Source organism: Salvia miltiorrhiza, chromosome 7, assembly GCF_028751815.1.
Source record: "Salvia miltiorrhiza cultivar Shanhuang (shh) chromosome 7, IMPLAD_Smil_shh, whole genome shotgun sequence".
NCBI classification, from domain to species: domain Eukaryota; kingdom Viridiplantae; phylum Streptophyta; class Magnoliopsida; order Lamiales; family Lamiaceae; genus Salvia; species Salvia miltiorrhiza.
The window spans coordinates 30,091,956-30,112,553 of NC_080393.1; the positions used below are offsets into that span (position 1 = coordinate 30,091,956).

The following is a 20,598-nucleotide window of genomic DNA, read 5'->3' on the forward strand; positions in this document are numbered from 1 at the left end:
AAGAGCTTATGTACATGTCAAACAAGAGAAACTGGAGCCTAAAACCTTAAAATGTGTCATGTTGGGCTACCGAAGGGTGTGAAAGGATACAAACTTTGGTGCACTGAATTTGGAATGGGAAAGGTGATTATCAATAGAGATGTTATATTTGATGAATCACAGATGCCCTACAAACAAATCACAAATCCAGAGAAGGACAATCAACCACCTAATAATTAAGGAGAGTAATCTTGTTCAGTTAGATCAGTTGATTGGAAGTGATTCAGGAATATCAGAGTCAGGGAGTTTGACTGAGCCATTTCTGTTGGGGTACACTAATTCAGATTATGTTGCTAATATTGATAACAAGAGATCTCATTATGGATATATCTTCACCCTATTTGGCTGTACTATTACCTGGAAATCTTCTCTACAATATGTTGTTGCTCTCTCTATAGTAGAGGCATAATATATGTGATCACTATTTTTACAGCAACAAAAATACTGCAACAAACACAGTGCAATTGTAGCATATATAACAATCGAGTATCATATCCACAAGGACTGATAGGCGAAAATACCTTAAGTAATTCTAATAGTTCTCTAGCAATATTCAGGCTGAAATAGAAAATTTATTAAAAAAGAATAAAGAGGTTCAAGAGATAAAATAAAAACAAGCGAAAGCACCCGTGAGAAACCACGGGTAACTGAAAAACAACCAAGACTATGAGAACATTTTTATAGGATCATCCTCGTCTAAAGAGTCTTCGTCGTCCAGCATATCTCCCCATCTTTTAGAAACCACAGCCGACATAGCTCGAGCTGCGTCTGAAAAAGAAGAGTGAACCACAAAATTTTGCATAAGCACTCCTCCAGACTGAGCATTGTGCACTTTATTCAAGAACTCCACCGGCGACGGAGTGTCAAGAACGGCGCCCTGCAAAACGGTACCAGTAGCACGACCTGCTACTTTTTAGAAATTCGAAGACATACCATTCTTGATTATGCGCCGGAGTCTGTGCTTGATAGAGGAGTCAGGGACCCTCCCCTTCTTGGTTTTCGGACGCCCTCGGCGAGTTACAGGGGGATCCATCGTCTCCTTTCCTGACACAAATATAAGATGGAGAATAAAAATACTAGACTCCAATAAAATAAATAAATAAAAACAAATAAATCAGATAAATAAAATACTGATCCTAGGGATGTAATTTTATTAATCACACAATTAACCTATTAATCCTAATTACCAATTTAATCCAGTCCTGATGAGAGATTACATAAATAACTATACACTCTCGCTAGAGCAGTTTATGATAGTAGATTAGTAAATTTTATATCTCTGTTACGTCTCAAGAAAATCTACTAACTCCGAAAAGCTCACAAGAATAGCACCCTATGATCCACCTATCTCCGCTAGGTCTCAAGGTTAAAATCGTATCATATCATAAATTCTTGAATCCGCTAAACAATTATCTTCGTTATGTCTCAAACCGAATAGCTAAACATGCAAATATTGGCCAGATAATCCACAAGAAATAAAGCACCAGGAATTGTGAATTAGAAACTGAAAGGAAAAAACGTATCAATAAATCAATCATATAAATCTAATCGGCTATTTACAAACCCTAGAATCAGATAAACGAACTAGATAGACATCATAACATAAATAAAAGAAATAATAAAGAAGAAACAATAAAAATAAATGAAATTGATAAAACCTGGAAGAATGACAACTTGAATCTAGCACTAAAATAAATCTAATTTATGAAAGCAATAAAGTTCTAAGTCTAAAATTGAAAAATATGAAAAGAGGTGAAGAGAGGTGTCTAATAGTAGGTCAATAAAAGAATACACACACACACACACACACACACACACACAGAGAATAAATACAGTACATAACTCGAAAATACTTATAAAATCACGAAAATTCAATTTTTTTTGAAAATTCGCAAAATCCCATTGGATACTATTCACTAATGCGCGCGGTTTTTTTTGTTTTGGCCATATCTTCCTTGTCCGAACTCCGATTTCCAATCTGTTTTCTCTCACGAACTCGTATCAAGATGATCTACAACTTTCATTCAAGCCATACTTTCAAACTCAGCTTCAATATTTCTATATAGTTCATCAAAGAACGAGAAAATATCATATTTCACAAGATATATAAATCAATTTAAGCATAAAACAATCATCAAACACTCAATTCCCAATAAAATTGACATCATAAAAATATTTAAAACTATGGAAAAGTGAGTGTTATCAATATGGATGCTACAGAGGTAGTCAAGGAAGCTATATGGTTGAAAGGATTGGCCTCAAATTTTGGAGTTGAGGAGGATTATGTAGTTTTGAAGTGTGACAGTTAGAATGCATTGTATCTTCATGAAGCATCAAACTTTTCATGAGACATCAAAGCATATCGATTTCAGGATGCACTTCATAACAGATGTCACAGAAAAAGATTTGGCGAAGATGGTCAAAGTTGGAACATAGGAAAATGCAGTTGATGCATTGACTAAGGCATTGCCAACATCAAAGTTCGAGCATTGCCTGGAGTTGGTGAGTTTGCTATGTCATAATTAAAGTTGATGTGAAACATTTGGCAGGAAGAGCTTGGAGATTATTCGGCAGATGCAAGTTTGAACAAATCCAGTAGAGATTTGTTATATTTGATTTGTTCAAATGAAGTCGAATTTGTGTTTAAAGGGAAGTTGCGTGTTTCTGCGTAGGGACTTATTCGGACGCGGATGGGGTTTAGTGTTAGTAAAAAATGGAAGTAGGTAGCCACCTACCACCTCCACCATTTGCCACCTACCACCATTTGCCACCTACCACCTCCACCATTTGCCTATAAATAAACATCTTCTGCAGCATCCCAAACACAACAACACAACACCAAAATCACAACCATAGCTATCTAGAGAGAGATAGAAATAGAGAGAGAAAAAATCTTGTGAGATAAAACTTCAGTGTGGAAGTTATACACGAGTGATAAAAGAGAGTTGAGAGATAGCCTCTGCGTAGGCAGATACAAAATACAGTGTGATATTTTGTTGTACTCCTCCTTTTGAGATTCTCTAATATATTGGTGTGGGTCCGTGGACGTAGGCAGTTTGGCCGAACCACGTTAAAAATATCGGTGTCATTTTTTTTTCTTGTTTCATATCGGTCGATATCCAAAATTTTGCGTCACACTAGATCCAGGGCGGAATTAGTTGCGTCTAATTTCCTAACAACTGGTATCAGAGCCACGTTGGTGGCGAAATTTTTTTTCTTGCGCTGGTACTATTCACGTGAATAGTGAATTCGTGAATAGTAAATTTTGCGAACAGTGTTTCGTGCGCAACGGTAATTATTCTTTTAAAATTCTTAGTATGCTCTGTGGTTGCAGTGTAAACTGAACCTCCACATCAGAAACGAATTTTTTGAGAAAATTATCGTGTTTTTTGATCGAGTGGGAGCAATGTCGACAGACGATAAAATTTCCAAAATGGAAAAATTCAATGGTGTGAATTTTGGATTTTGGAAAATGCAAATGGAGGATTACTTGTACCAGAAGGACCTGTATAAGCCCTTGAAGGAAAAGCCAGTGGATATGAAGGACGACGAGTGGGAGGTGCTTGATCGAAAAGCACTCGGCGCAATCAGACTGACCTTATCAAAGTCAGTCGCCTTCAACATAAAGCATGAGAAGACAACAGCGTCTCTCATGAAAGCTTTATCCAGCATGTACGAGCAGCCGTCTGCAGCAAAGAAAGTTCATTTGATCAAGAAATTGTTCAATATGAAAATGACGGAGAGCGGAAGATTTGGAGAACATTTGAACGAGTTCAACGAAGTGACGGACCAACTTACCACGGTGGACATCAAATTCGATGATGAGGTCCGGGCTTTGTTAATTCTTGGGCAGTTACCTGAGAGCTGGAATGGCACAGTTACGGCCATTAGCAGCTCTGCCGGTAAGTCCAAAATGAAGTTCGATGATGTCGTGAGCATGATCTTAACCGAGGAGATCCGGAGGCAGTCAGATGTAGTCTCCACTTCAGGTGCCGCTTTAAATGCAGAAAGCAGAGGCAGAAACTCAAACAGAAGTCAAGGGCGTGGACGGAGCAAGTCAAGGAATGGCAGGCAGAGCTCCAGGATCCACAAGAATTCCAACAAATCAAAGTCTGTTGAATGTTGGAACTGTGGTCAGGTCGGACACTACAGAACGCAGTGTAAAGTACCTTCAAAGGGAAACGAGACAAAGACCGAAGCCAATGTTGTGGCTGAAGAAGAAGGCGATGCCTTGATATGTTCCATGGAGAAAAGGGCCGAGTATTGGGTCATAGACTCTGGAGCATCTTTCCATGCCACCTCGAATCGAAATTCCTTCATAAATTACATGTCGGGAAATTTCGGAGAAGTATATCTTGGAGATGATCATCCATGCAGCGTGGTGGGCATAGGAGAAGTACAGATCAAACTCAATGGATCTGTATGGAAATTGAAGGACGTGAGACACATTCCAGAGTTGAGGAAGAACTTGATCTCCGTCAAGCAATTGTCAAGAGAAGGATGTGATACACACTTCTCTGGTGATTATTGGAAAATCACTAAGGGCGCAATGATTCTTGCACGTGGCAAGGATACTGGAAGCCTATACACAACGATGAATGCGTGTGTGACAATTGCAGTTGCTGATAGCAAGAAGAATGCAAATCTGTGGCACCAAAGACTTGGGCACATGAGCCAGAAAGGGCTCAAGTATATGCATTCGAAAGGGAAACTACCAGAGCTTCAGTCTGTTGATATAGACTTTTGCGAAAGTTGTATCTACGGGAAGCAGAAGAGGGTGAGTTTCAATACCAGTGGTAGAACTCCGAAGCAAGTAAAGCTTGAGTTAGTCCACACAGATGTTTGGGGCCCAGCAGCAGTTTCATCCAATGGTGGAAAGTCTTACTTTGTGACTTTCATCGATGACCACTCGAGAAAGGTGTGGGTTTACTTCTTGAGACACAAGTCAGAGGTGTTCGAGGCGTTCAAGAAGTGGAAGGCCATGGTGGAAAATGAAACTAGCTTACGGATAAAGAAGTTGAGATCCGATAATGGTGGAGAATACGAAGATATGGCGTTCAAGAAATTTTGTTACCAGGATGGCATCAAGTTAGAAAGGACGTTGCCAGGGACACCACAACAAAATGGAGTTGCAGAACGCATGAACCGGACGTTGACAGAAAGAGCTAGGAGCATGAGGATACATGCAGGACTGCCAACACAATTTTGGGCAGAAGCTGTCAACACAGCGGCATATCTCGTTAACCATGGGCCATCTGTACCATTGGAGTACAGAATACCTGAGGAAGTTTGGAGCGGCAAAGAAATTAAACTTTCTCACTTGAAAGTATTTGGTTGTGTCGCGTATGTACACATTAGTGATAATGCCAGGAGTAAGCTCGACTCCAAATCACTAAAATGTACTTTCATTGGATATGGTGGAGATGAGTTCGGGTACCGTTTTTGGGATGACAAAAACAGGAAGGTCATTCGAAGCAGGAATGTCATATTCAATGAAAATGTGATGTACAAGGACAGGAATGCAGTTCAGTCCACCGATACAACAAGTGACGATCCAACATACGTTGATCCAGATGATACTGCAGAGTGCAGTACATCAAAGCAAACAGATGAAGGTTTGCAGACGGAGGAGCCCAACTCTGAGGCTGATCCACCACAGTCTCCAGTTCCAGCTCCAGCTCCAACTCCTATACCCAGGAGGTCATCTCGACCTCATGTTCCAAACAGGAAGTACATGAATCAGATGTTACTGACCGATGATGGTGAACCTGAATTCTATGAAGAAGCATGTCAAGTCGGAGATTCTGTCAAGTGGGAGCTTGCAATGAAAGAAGAGATAAAATCTCTTATCTCTAATATGACGTGGGAACTAGTTGAGTTGCCCAAAGGAAAGAAAGCTCTACACAACAAATGGGTGTACAGAATCAAAGAAGAGCATGATGGTTCAAAGCGATATAAGGCAAGATTGGTAGTCAAAGGTTTCCAACAGGAAGAAGGAATTGACTACACAGATATCTTTGCTCCGGTTGTAAAGTTGACAACAATCCGATCGGTCCTGAGTATTGTTGCAACGGAGGACTTGCATCTAGAGCAGTTAGATGTGAAAACTGCTTTCCTCAATGGTGACTTAGAGGAGGAAATATACATGCAACAACCAGATGGATTCTCTGTCAAAGGAAAGGAGAAGCTGGTGTGCAAGTTGAAAAAGAGCCTGTATGGCTTGAAGCAAGCTCCGAAGCAATGGTACAAGAAGTTTGATGGATTCATGCAGAAAAATGGCTACATGAAGTGCAATGCTGACCATTGTTGTTACTTCAAGAGGTTCGAGTCCAGCTATATCATCTTGCTACTTTATGTTGATGACATGTTAGTAGCCGGCTCAGACTTGAACGAAATCAAGAAGTTGAAAAGGCAGCTTTCAGCGGAGTTCGAGATGAAGGACTTAGGAGAAGCAAAGCAAATTCTCGGGATGAGAATTTACAGAGACAAGCAAAAAGGTGTTTTGCAGTTGTCTCAGGCCAACTACGTCAATCGAATCTTGCAAAGATTCAACATGAGCAGTGCTAAACCGGTTAGCTCAGCATTAGCTAACCATTTCCGCCTATCCAAAGAGCATTCTCCAAAAACTAAGGAGGAAAGAGACTTCATGGCTAAAATTCCTTACGCCTCAGCCATTGGAAGTCTGATGTATGCCATGGTCTGTACTAGACCAGATATCGCTCATGCAGTGGGAGTTGTGAGCAGATTTATGGCAAATCCAGGAAAGCAGCATTGGGAAGCAGTAAAGTGGATATTGAGATATCTACGTGGATCTACTGATAGATGCTTGTGTTTTCGACGAGGTGATGTTGCACTACAAGGTTTTGTAGATGCAGATTTTGCCGGTGAGGTAGATCGCAGGAGAAGCACTACCGGTTATGTCTTTACTGTTGGCACGACTGCTGTTAGTTGGATCTCGCAGATACAAAAGATTGTTGCTTTATCCACTACAGAAGCAGAGTACATGGCAATCACCGAGGCTAGCAAAGAAATGATCTGGTTACAAGGGTTGTTGGCAGAATTGGGTTTTGATCAGACGAAGAATGTCTTGCACAGCGATAGTCAGAGTGCGATACATCTGGCAAAGAATTCAGCATTTCATTCTAGAACGAAGCATATTGGACTTCGTTATCATTTCATCAGATCTCTGTTGGAGGATGAGGTGTTAATACTTGAAAAGATCCAAGGAGCTCAAAATCCAGCCGACATGCTTACAAAGGCAGTAACCATTGATAAATTGAAGTTGTGCTCAGCTTCAATTGGTTTGCTAGAATGACAAAGACAGAAAGGCTGCTGCGTTGATCGAGGTGTGAAGACAGATTGAAATCAGTCTTCAAGTGGGAGATTGTTAGTAAAAAATGGAAGTAGGTAGCCACCTACCACCTCCACCATTTGCCACCTACCACCATTTGCCACCTACCACCTCCACCATTTGCCTATAAATAAACATCTTCTGCAGCATCCCAAACACAACAACACAACACCAAAATCACAACCATAGCTATCTAGAGAGAGATAGAAATAGAGAGAGAAAAAATCTTGTGAGATAAAACTTCAGTGTGGAAGTTATACACGAGTGATAAAAGAGAGTTGAGAGATAGCCTCGGCGTAGGCAGATACAAAATACAGTGTGATATTTTGTTGTACTCCTCCTTTTGAGATTCTCTAATATATTGGTGTGGGTCCGTGGACGTAGGCAGTTTGGCCGAACCACGTTAAAAATATCGGTGTCATTTTTTTTTCTCGTTTCATATCGATCGATATCCAAAATTTTGCGTCACACTAGATCCAGGGCGGAATTAGTTGCGTCTAATTTCCTAACATTTAGTTGCAAAAGTAAAGTTTAATTGAAGACTTGATATGAGTCGTTGACCTAATCTGGTTGCGATTAAAGCTAAGTTGAAGTTAGTTATAACTAATTGCACCTTCTTCATTAAAGCTCTTCCAGGGAGGGTGCGTGGCGCGCAATTTGTAAAAGATATTGAGCTTGAATTTTCTTTCTTGTCTTCGTTCAAAGTCTGTGAAGATCGAGAACCTTTCTTTAGCTTGTAACCAAAGTTTGTGGTGTGTATAATATATATAACTCGAGTTCTTCGTCCGGGGACGTAGATCGCAAGATCGAATCACGTAAATTCGCATGTGCAATTTATTTTCTTGCGTGGAATACTTGACAATGTAATACTATTAATTAATTTTTGGTATTTTCATGCAGCAATATGTATGATGTTATCTGACTATAAAAGTGTTTAATTATATTTGGCTTCTTTCAAATTCTCTAAACACATGCTAATAGAGTTTATATATGCTGGAGTACTTAATTTATATTGTGATGAAACGTAAGTAATCATGTTTTATCGTGCTTATTATCGTTTCTATTTGTAAAGTAAATAAGATCCCGTTCTTTAGTATAGTGGGCAAATTTCTTCCTAAAAAAAAATAGTGGGCAGATTGAATGGTTTTAGGGTTGCTTGGCTAAACTTATTTAAAGCGTTTATAAGTTTCGACCATTTAAGGGTGAAATTTTATTCATTTATGAAAATAGGTCATTTATAGTGGGAATTACATTTTTAGCGGGACGGAAGGGAGTATAAATTAAAGTGTTTAAATAATGATTTTATAAGTTACTGGCAGAATTGTGAGTTATAGAGAAAATCGAAGAAAAATAAAATTGGAAGCGGTTATGTTGGAAATAACAAATCGTAATTGAATTATTTTTATAAAATGATTATTGATTATAAGATTAAGAAGGTGTTTGACTGAGTTTATATATAAGCGGTTTAGTAGCTTATAAGAGTTTAACAAAATAAGGTGGCTCCTAAGCAACTTATAAATAAGATGTAAAAATAAGCTCCAACATCTTATAAGCTCCCAAAAAAAAAAGTTCTTCAACTCCAGTTTATTTTTTTTATTATTTTATAAGCAACAATTATCTTACAAAAATAACATTACTATATTATTTCCATTAGATACCCTTTCAATTTTTCATCTCTTCAATTTTCTCTTTTTAACTCAAATTTCTTTTTCTAACCTATAAACTCAACTAACCAGACACTTTGACAACTTAATTATAAGCTCTTATTACAATACATCTTATAAGTTGTTGGAGCTTGTAAGCTCTTTAAGATAAACTTAACAAATACCCTTTAAGAAAAAATAAGTTTGGGATTAAAAAACTTATATTTTGGGAGATTATAAATTATTAGAGATTATTTTTATAGTTTATAAATTATTAAAAAATTTATTTTGTTAAATATTTTTCAAAAATTTATGAACACTTTAAAGCCTATAAGCTTAGGCGAACACCGTGCATGCCTTTCGAATATTTTGGCCCAAACTATAAGCTCGTGACCAATAGTCCAGTGGGTTCTAGAGTACTCTTCCCATCCTGGCCCACTGTTTTGGCCTAATTCATTTGATAAAAAAAATCAACAACCGACAGAGGCAAATTTTCTCAATTTACTTTACCATCATTGCTTTTTTTTTTTTTTCTGTTTTTGTTTTAATAGATTATTTTAATCTATTGACAACATGTTTAATTCACTACTTTTAGATGTCTTTTCACAAAATTTGCAGCATTGAGATCTCCCTGTGTGCTTAGGGTTTCTATTCTAGTTTAATACAATAACATAATTTACGAACGAGATGAAATTTAACGACGTAAGAAAATATTAAAGACATCGTCATGTATCTCTAATGTCTTAAGAGAATCTAGAAAAAAAATGACTACCAATTAAGTTTCTCAGCTTGGTGCTCGTGTGAATAGATCTCTCAGTAGCTTTTCCTGTGTATCTCTTTAGACTTTGGTACCTCTGGTACCCTTCTATTAACTTTTGAATTTTCTGATAAAAAAAAGTTAATTAATTTTAAAGGCATCCGTTAGCATCTTCTCCTAATTGATCAGTCTCTACTAAGTCAATTACTTTGGATTATGGTTTCTCATGATTATCATCAGAAACCATCATTGCCTGCACCAAATCCCAGTAATTTATTAATTACTAGTTTGATTGTCGATGGATACCACTTAATTAGGACATTTCAGGTACCACCATCCATCAAACTATACTAATTGTAATTACAATACACTTACCAGGAAAAAAATTGTAATTACAATCATTCGAGAAAATCTATAAATAGACCCAAATTATTGCTGAACGAATATATTTGGTGAAAGCTACTGTTGTGACATTCATTTTCAAGAACAAAGTTATTCTCTACTTGCTCACCACTTATTTCCTAGGATTCTAATATTTGGCTAATATGCTGAGAATCTTGTCAAACATTAATCAAAAGATAATTAGAATTAAAGGGTGTGATAATAGGCAAAAGAATTTATAGATTATGTAAGAACAGCTAATCATGGCAAGAATATGGGCCTACAAAATTTGATGATAGTCACGTTCAAGTGTAGGCCCAGAAAGCCTAAAAGAAATAAAAAGATGGAAAGAGAAAAAATGATTACACAAAAAAGAATGAAAAAGAGAAAGAAACTGTGTCCCCATGCAATCATGCAGTAGTTGCAAATTTGCTTTGCTCTTTTCCCTCAAAAATAAATAAACCTCTTCTTCTCACACGACAAATAATCTCCTCTTCAACCAGAATTAAACAAACATGGTTAAAATAGGCACTAAACTGCCTAATCTCTGCTTAAACAGGATTAGGCCTGTAGCCCGGGTGCGTTCGCCTCCCAACAATGCGGAAGAAAAAAAGGACTGTTTTTCCGGCGGCGGTTGTGAGAAAGCTGCGGCGGCGAGTGGCCGGAAAATCATGATCGTGGTGGATCCGAGCGCCGTGGCAAAGAACGCGGTGCAGTGGGCTCTCAGCCACACCGTTCAGAATCAAGATTTGGTGGTTCTGCTCTATGTCATTAAGCCTTCTAAACAAGGTATAATTAGCGGTATAATTTCTGTTTAATTTTTCGATGTGGGAGCTTTTTAAAGTTTCTGAATTGAATGTTTAAATAATCTGCAGGTGATAGAGAGGTTAAAACTGATCCAAGAATTCCTGCATTTCTCACTAGTATGCAGAGTATGTGCCAAGTGAAGAGGCCTGAGGTAAGTACAATTTTTTCTTTTATTTCTTAATTAGATAATTAGTTTATAAAATTTGTTTAATTAAAATGTGGTGGAAGATAGGTATGTGTAGAGGTTGAGGTGGTGGAAGGGAAAGAAAAAGGCCCTGCTATAGTAGAGGCTGCTAGGAGGCAAGAGGCGGCGCTGCTGGTGGTTGGGCAGAAGAAACGGTCGGTGACGTGGCGGCTAATGCTGACGTGGGCCGGCGGCCGGGTGGTGGCGGCGGCGGGAGGTGGCGTGGCGGAGTATTGTGTGCAAAATGCTAGCTGTATGGCCCTTGCTGTGAGGAGGAAGAGCAAGAAAGTTGGGGGATATCTCATCACTACTAAAAGGCAGAAAGATTTTTGGCTCTTGGCTTGATCAATTTGGAATTCCTTGTTTTATTTGTTTTTACTATAATTTTTTATTTGTTTAGTTACCTTACTTGGTTTGTTATGGGAAAAGATGAATTTGATCACGCAGCAGCTGTACATAAATTCACCGTGTTTTGGTATATAGGGATTAAAGTGGTGCATCTAGGATGTGAAAATGTGAAATATAGTTTGCTAAATTGGGAAGTAAATGAGGTTGTGTGTTATAATTAAAAGTGAGTTGGGGGTGTTAATACAAAATCTGATTTATATTTAATTTTGCTATTTGAGTTGAGAAAGATTGTATTTGGATGTTGTTGATAAGTCTAATATATGTCATCGAATGGATGTATATTGTGTTATGTAACTTTACGCTGTAAATAAGAATATGAATAAACATTTTTTTACTATATTTTTAATGTCATAATATCATGTTTTATTATTATATTTCTAGCTTTATGCGAGGCATGGAGGTGCATGATGAGTAAAGCTCCTGCATTGATTAAGATAAAGAATTCGTACCATCAGATTAATATATATTTTTTTTTTTGAAAAAACCTTCAAATAATTGTCATATTATAGAGCTTTTTTTTTCTCTCTCTCTTTTAAATGTTTGTGAAATTTTAGAATAAAATTGAGTTAAACTTTCAATTCTACACATGTCTATATTATAATTAAGGGTTAATTACGCAAAAAACCATGAACTATACCCCAATTTTCAACTTTTCCATGAACTTCTTTTTTAATAAAAAATTCCATGAACTTAGTGTATTGAACAATTTTTCCATAACTTTCAAGAATCCCCAAATTCATAGCTGACATGGCATGTTTTAAGTGACCGGATATATGATATGGCATCGCCGCCGGAGAATTGAAACGACGTCGTTTAATTGGAGGTAAACGACGTCGTTTAACATCAGCCCCCCTTTCTGAGCCCTATTTTTGACGGAGGCGAAGGCGGAGGATCAGTGCCGGAGATGCAGTGCAGCGGCGTGTTGGTTTGCAGCAGCGACCTCGCGCGGTGCTGGTTTGCTATTGCCCGTTCTCGTGCAGCGCCGGAAGCTAACCTTATCGCAACAATTGATGTCTTTTCGATTTTGGATAGAGGGGTGGCTGAGGGGGTGGGCGGCGGCAAGGGCGTCGGATCTGGTGCGGCGGCGGGTAGAAGGAGGTGAAATTAGGGTTTGGGGGTGGGGGAAACGGGGGACACAAAATTAAGGTTGGGGCGCCGGATCTGCTTTCGCCCTCTCTCTTTCCTCCTTTCTCGCTCTCTCGGTTGGACGACCATCGGCGAAGAGCCAAGGCCGCTCTATTCTGCTCTGCTCTGCTCTACTATGCTCTACTCTTCTCTACTCTTCTATACTCTGCTCCACTCTACTCTGCTCTGATCTAGTCTGTTCTGCTCTACTATACTCTGCTCTGCCCTCGGACGACCATCGGCGAAAAGCCAACGCCGCTCTATTCTGCTCTGCTCTACTCTTCTATACTCTGCTCTACTATACTCTGCTTTGATCTACTATGTTCTGCTCTACTCTACTCTGCTTTGCCCTTCTGTAAGCCCTACTCTCTCTCCTCGAAGTCCGGTGACTGCACAACCATAGGGCTGTCGCCGCAGAGCTCCAGATCCCCCACCTTCTTACACCTTCTCTGCGCTTCGATTGGACAACAACCTGACCACCACCGTGCAAACGAAGAGAATACATGTGTAACTGTTTCTGACATGGAGGAGGAGTTCGCCGGACATCGAGGAGGGAAGGCGGTGGGCGGTGGAGAGAGAGAGGGGGCGGCGGATCTGGTGGGGCGGTGGTGTTCGCCGGACATGGAAGGAGGAAAAGAGAAAGGGAATGGTTTTTTTTTTCCAAGTGTCATTTTTTAGTCCAAATAGACGCCACGTCAGCTCGACATTACCACGTATGCGACAAGTCAGCCCGGAGCTTCACCGGAGAAAAAAGTATGGAAAAATTGTTCAACACATTAAGTTCAGGGAATTTTTGATAAAAAAAAAAGTTCATGGAAAAGTTGAAAATTGGGGTATAGTTCACGGTTTTTGGCGTAATTAACCTATTAAGAAACAATAAAATTACTTGGATTTTTAAGACTCTTTCGCTTCATATGAAGGATGTCGTCTGATAGCAATCGCCAAGTTTGTCCCCACACTCTCTCCGCCATTGACATACTATTCGAAATGAGTAAAGTCGTAAAGTGGCGACGTAGGTAATCTCCAGAACCCCATGAACTTGCTTCAATAATTCCTTCGATGTACTCCTTATTGTTGTCTAACAAACCCATTGCATAACATGCTTTCTTGTAACTCTCTTTTAGTTCTCCATTCACCCTATGAAAGTCCTCATAACATGTTGCACCCCTCACATGATTCAGTAGTATCCTAAGATGATATATTTTTTCGACAGATGGGGCGACATGGAAGATGCGTCAAATGCCAAAACCTCTTTCTGTTTTGGTCCATACTTGATCTGTTACATCCCACACGTAGTGTTTTGGAAATTCACTATACAACAACTTCCGAGCATCCAGATCTATTTTATTTATTTCCATCCATTGTAGAAATTGAGATTCTGCAATGGTATTCTTGACCAACACATTATCAATGTAATCGCCTTCTCTAAACACACATGTTTGCTCTCCTTCCAAATGGAAAGACAAACGTTCTACATGCGGAGTCCGATGGTGAATTTTGAACTCAAATATTCTCCATATAGCCTCGTACGCTAAAATGTATCTACAATCGACGTACTCACTAATTTCATCGTTATTGGTCTTAGTTATTCTGGCACCCATCCTGTCACTGCCCTTGCTGATGTACTTGAAAAGATACATCACAGATTGTCCCTGATTGCAGAACTCAACATTGATGTGAGCTCGATACTTCAAAATTAAATATGAATTGTACGGAACAACGAACCTATTATCAAGTAAAACTCTATTTTTATCCACGGTTATTCCCGCGTCTCTCCTCATATAGGTTGGCTATCCGTTGTCATCAAGTTTTGTATGATCAGTGTAGTCCTTCGGGTATCTCTTTGAGCACTTTGAATTCACCATGCAAGGTGAATTTAATATGTTTGGACCGTAAGGACCGTGCATCATACATTCAGCAACTGCATTGTATAGTTTAAGATTTTCTTCTTCCTTTGGAATTTCTGCACATATGAAATCGTCTATATTCTCTATCAAGTAACGATGAGCTTCACTCTTAGTAAAAAGAATGATGTGAGCATGAGGGAGCCCTCGCTTCTAAAATTCGATGGTTGCAACAACTGTACGAAAATAAAATAGAATATCATGAACATAGTAAGTGTTTAGGCTAAACTAATTTGTAAAAAAGTATATGAATAACTCACGTGCAGTTGGTTGGCCTAACACTTTTCCGCTCTTCAAATCTGCCAAAAGTTCGCGATGTTTGATTTTGAAGATACGAACATATATATCTTGCCTATCTTCCGGCCGCAGTCCCCTTTTTTTTTAACAAATCTCGATATCTCAGACCATTTTGGATTACATGTGAAAGTAATAAACAATGATGGATATCCGGTCCACCTGCAAATAACCATAGGATCTTGATAATTCTGAATCATGTAGCTTTCCTCCGCTGAAAGATGATGGAAGAATAAGAGGTTTGCCAACAGACGAACTGTCTGTGTTTCCTTTATTTTTTGAATCATTACATGAGTGATGGTTGATTGTAATGGATCCATTGTAGCCTTTGAATTTCCATCATGGTGTATCCGTCAACAATAAATTGTTGAAGCAAATGTCTGGAAAGAAGAAGTTGTTGACCTTCATCTCCCATGTCACGACCGGACCTAATTAAGCATAATTAAGCCGGGAAAACCGTGACTAAGGGAGGGAGATTAGAAGCGGGGTAGAAAGGGGGATAATCAAACAGGGAGGATCTTATTCTATCATTGTTAACAAAAGGAATATTTATAATATAACGGAGGTTTAGTCATATAGACTCAAATAAACTAGTAAGTTCGGATAACTCCGACTTAGCCAAAATAATATAAAACTTCTGAGTACGCAGCGAAATAAGGTTCTGATTACATGTATGAAGACATGTATCCCCAGAGTTCATTAATACAAAAGGATGAGACAAAAGGGTTCCACTCGTCACTTCATCGCCACCGGCAGCTGCTCAACCTGCACATTTAGAAATATATGCAGGGCTGAGTACAAAAGTACTCAGTGGGCACGTATGCCTAAGTATAAAATACATGTTAAATAAATTGTAAATTGTCATGCCATCATAAACAGTACAGCAAGGGAGTTTTCGCTAAAAAGCCCAATCTTACTAAATTCATTTGTGATTCTTAAGGTTCGACTGTAGTCTAAGTTCTCATAATCTATCATATCTGAAACTGCATGCCGGAGAGGTGGCCACCTCTCACGGACACTTGACCGGCCAACCCGCTCGATGACTCATGGTCACTGGTGTACACTAGCCCTGGCAGGATAGCTATCAACTGCTCAAGACCCGAATTCAATTACATAATAATTGGAAAAGCCACATCAGATAGATATCATAGTGAAATTGAAACATTTTATGGCATGATAATACTTGAAATAACTTCAACTCAAAGGTTTTGTCATGAAATAACTTGCTTGAACGTAACATTTAAACTCATTTGATATATATGAAAGTAATGCCCACCTGGTGGCAACTCTTGTTGTGGTGCAGTAGCTCTTGCCTAGTAGTTACTCTCGCACTTGACCTTAATTGCGAGAATATAATATAAGATATGTGTTCGAAGGGAATCCTCGATTAATGAGAATGTGAAATTAATGATGCATGACTCTCTTATGCATGATTCATTATTCCGACTTAATAGTTCGGAAAATTCTACTATTAATCCTAGCTCTCGGATTAAATAAGCAAAATAAACTAACTGAAACTCGTTTCGCACAATCGGGTAAATAACTATGACTAACCCCTTCGTCTTAGGGTGTTTTAATTCACATGAGAATCTAATAGATCTTGCCCTATTTAATCGAAAAAGGGGAATAGCTGAATCCGATTACTCGAGCAATAATCCCATAATAATTATTCCATAATGAACCAATTAAGGGCAACTCATATAATTAAAATGAATTTGGCCCAAAGGCCCAATTACAAAGTAGAAAAATAAAGGAGAAGGCCCAAGACCCTCTCCCTCAAACTCGTCCCTCGGTCCTCTCTCTCTGCTCTCTCGCTCTCTGCTATGCTCTCTCTACTCTCTGCTCTGTTCTCTCTGCTCAGCTCTCTCGCTCTCTGCTCTGCTCACTCTGCTCTACTCTCTTGCTCTCTGCGCTGCTCTCCCTCCCTCTCTGCTCTGCTCTCTCTCGCTCTCTGCTCTGCTCTCTTGCTCTCTCGCTCTCTCGCTCTATGCTCTGCTCTCTCTCGCTTTCTGCTCTGCTCTATCTGCTCTGCTCTCTTGCTCTCTGCTCTGCTCTCTTTACTATCTGCTCTGCTCCCTTGCTCTCTGCTCTGCTCTCTCTACTCTCTGCTCTGCTCTCTCGCTCTCTGCTCTGCTCTCTCGATTTAACGAATCGCGGAGCATCAAGGCGAGCTTCTCGCCTGAATCCACCGCCACCACTTTCGAAATCCGACGAACGGAGTAAACAAAGCCCTAACTCTTCTCATGCCGATTCAATTCGGCCGTCTCCGCCTAAAACTCTACCGCCGCCGCGCACCGAGCCGCTGCTGCTACTCCAGAATCGATGAGGAGCCATCACTGGGGTCGGGAGTCGTCTGCCCTTCACCGGTCGACGCCGTCGACACTGCTGTTCTCGAAGTTCGATGGGGTAGCAAGGCAGTGGCCCTAGCCCTCTAAAGCTAAGCCCAATCTTACTCTGCTTCATCTATTGATTCCTAACCTAAAATATAAACAAGATGCAATCTCATCCTTGCTTTGCTTAAGAATCATACTATGCTCGGTCGAGTTCTTATACATACTAACACTTGCACAAAAGAAAAGTAATTGGTGCTCTACATTATAAAGTGTACTTCGCTGCTAAGTCCATTACGCTATATAGATCTTCTATCATTTGAATTCGATCATGTATGATGGTTGACTGTGTGGGACAGCAGTAATACCTTGAGAATATTTGTGTTGGTTGACTGTCGTGATTGAATTAAATGATCTGGAATAGCACTGAAATAGAAGGTCGTTGTTTCTTGAGTAAATGCAGGTGAAATATCATGGCGGTGGAGAAGTGAAGCCAAAGCTTACCTCTTGAGTTTTGGTAGAACAATGAATGCAGCTTCTCCTTACTCTTCGATGGATTCTATGTGTGGAATGAAAGATAATGAAAGTGATTTGCTGGATGAAGTTTGAGGCTAAAAGGAGGAATGTTGGCTGCACATTTGAGTGTGCTAGAAAATAGATATAGGGGTAGAGTGAAGGGGATTGGGGGATATTGCGGCTGCAGCTTGAGCATGCTAAGGAATAGATACATAGGTAGGGAGAAGGGGATTGGAGGGGGGTGCGGCTGTAGCAGAGTAGTTTCAGCTCATACACGCCTCCTATCCTTTTTTCTTTATTCTCCTATTTCTTTTCTTTTCTTTTACTCATTCTCCTTGATGATGCAGCAGACATGAAATGGGAATGTAGGAAAGGTGTTGATTTAGGGGAAATAAGATGGAATTTCATTGGCCGAGAAATTGCAAAGTGAAATGTAAATAAAAGCAATAAATCTAGTCTTGGAATTTCTATAACTGCAATATGTAACGTGTGATGATGTATCTGCTCGATATTAATATCGATGGACTATAAAATAACTCTAAATTAAATCAGTAGATTTAATTCGTCTGCTCATCCAATATCTAAATTAAATCCGAAGATTTAATTTTTCCTCACAAGCCGGAATAAATTCATGACTTAAGTAAGAATAATAATAAATAATAATATAAATAATATAGATAATATTTTTACTAAATAACATGACTTCGCTAAGTCAGTTATAAACTTGTAATAAAAATTATTGACTGCTCAATAATCCTTATCGCGGTTTCTCACGCGAAGCTAACAGACGTAAATACAATAATAACTCTGCTTCAAGTATTATATAACCTAAAGTCATAAGTCGAAATCAATCATAGATCATCATTGGATTTCATCGCTGAAAGATGCAATAAATAATTATCGCATTACTAATTTTAAATATGATTAAAGGAGCGGGTTACAACATACTACCCCTCTTAACAAAAATTTCGTCCCGAAATTTACATATCTCTGCTAAAACAGCTCGGGGTATTTTTCTTTCATCTTGTCTTCAAGCTCCCACGTAGCTTCCTCTTGTCCGTGGTGTCTCCATAAGACTTTCACTAATGTGATTGCCTTATTCTTGAGTTGTTGCACTTTCCGATCTAGAATGGCTTCAGGACTCTCTTCATAGCTCAAGTCTGGGCTAAGGATCATCTCTTCTTGGTGGATCACATGCTTCGGATCGTAGATGTACTTCCTGAGTTGTGATACATGAAAAACATTGTGGACATTTCCAAAACTTGGCGGCAACGCCAACCTATAGGCCACTGGACCTATCCTTTCCAAAATCTCGTAAGGTCCTACGAATCGGGGTCTAAATTTTTCCTTGACACCAAACCTAGTTATCCCCTTGGTAGGAGATACCTTTAGGAAGACATTGTCTCCTATTTTAAAATGTAACTCAGTTCGGCGTGCATCAGCGTAAGATTTCTGTTTATCCTGTGCCTCCTTTATTCGTCATCTGATTTGGCAGACTGTCTTAATCATCTCATTGACCATGTCCGATCCTAAAACTTTTCTCTCACCCACTTCATCCCAATAAAGTGGTGATCTGCATTTTCTTCCATACAACGCCTCGTAAGGTGCCATATCAATGGTCGCCTGGTAGCTGTTGTTGTAGGCAAACTCGATTAACGGCAGCACTGATTCCCAATTTCCGCCTCTGTCCAACACCACTGTTCTTAACATGTCTTCAAGGGTCTGAATTGTCCTTTCAGATTGCCCATCTGTCTGTGGATGGAAAGCGGTGCTGAAATTTAGCCTCATGCCTAACTCCTTCTGCAAGCTCATCCAAAATCTAGAAGTAAACTTTGAGTCTCGGTCTGAAGTGATCGACACGGGCACGCCGTGTAAGCGCACAATCTCTTGAACATACAATTGAGCTAGCTTGTCTGACCCGTATGTGATCGGTATTGGTATAAAATGAGCACACTTCGTGAGTCGATCCACTATTACCCAAATGGCAGCGTTCCATTTCTTTGTTTTGGGCAAACTGGTCACAAAATCCATTGCAATGTGCTCCCACTTCCATTCCGGGATTTCCAGTGGTTGTAGCTTCCCATATGGCTTTTGGTGTAGGGCCTTCACTTGTTGGCATGCTAGGCATCTTTCTACAAATGACGCTATGTCCCTTTTCATGCCTTCCCACCAAAAATGCTTCTTTAGATCTTGATACATCTTAGTACTCCCGGGGTGGGCAGTATAAGGGGTATCGTGAGCCTCACTCATGATTTTATCCTTAAAAGCTCATCATCGTGGGGGATGCATATCCTTCCCTCAAAGAAGATAACATTATCTGATGCTTCTTGATAATTCTTGACGTCTCATTTCCTCACCGCTTCTCGTAGCGTCTCCATTTTCTCGTCCTTTCTTTGTGCTTCTACGATCATTTTTCTCAAGTTAGGTATCGTAGTAACAACGCTTGCTATCGTTCCTGGTGGTTTGACCACTTCTATGCTCATTTTACCAAATTCTCTTATGAGCTCCTTCTCTCGAGTGATGAGATATCCCAATTTAGATTGAATCTTACGACTCAATGCATCAGTCACTACGTTGGCCTTACCTGGGTGATAGTTAATACCGCAGTCATAATCTTTCACTAGTTCAAGCCATCTCATTTGTCTCATGTTAAGGTCCTTTTGCTCGAAAGAGTATTTCAGGCTTTTGTGGTCCGTGAATATCTCGCACCTAACTCCATATAGGTGATGTCTCCAAATCTTCAGTGCGTGCACCACTGCGGCTAACTCCAGATCATGGGTCGGATAGTTCAATTCATGTGGTCTAAGCTATCGCGATGCGTATGCTATCACTCTTCCTTCTTGCATTAATACGCAACCA

General features: G+C 39.5%; 1 protein-coding gene across 1 annotated transcript; it reads left to right on the top strand.

Annotated features, from left to right (window-relative positions):
• The first annotated feature begins 10,540 nt into the window (after positions 1–10,540).
• On the top strand, positions 10,541–11,774 carry LOC130995984 (uncharacterized). The gene is made up of 3 exons (XM_057921516.1): positions 10,541–10,960; positions 11,047–11,129; positions 11,211–11,774. The coding sequence occupies exons 1-3, from the start codon at positions 10,687–10,689 to the stop codon at positions 11,505–11,507; spliced, it is 654 nt and encodes a 217-aa protein (XP_057777499.1). The 5' UTR covers positions 10,541–10,686; the 3' UTR covers positions 11,508–11,774.
• The last annotated feature ends 8,824 nt before the right edge of the window (positions 11,775–20,598 follow it).

Coding starts and splice junctions, on each gene's coding strand:
- LOC130995984 (XM_057921516.1), top strand. CDS start 10,687: ATGGTTAAAATAGGCACTAAACTGCCTAATCTCTGCTTAAACAGGATT. Junction 10,961..11,046: donor CATTAAGCCTTCTAAACAAG/GTATAATTAGCG, acceptor AATAATCTGCAG/GTGATAGAGAGGTTAAAACT. Junction 11,130..11,210: donor GCCAAGTGAAGAGGCCTGAG/GTAAGTACAATT, acceptor GGTGGAAGATAG/GTATGTGTAGAGGTTGAGGT.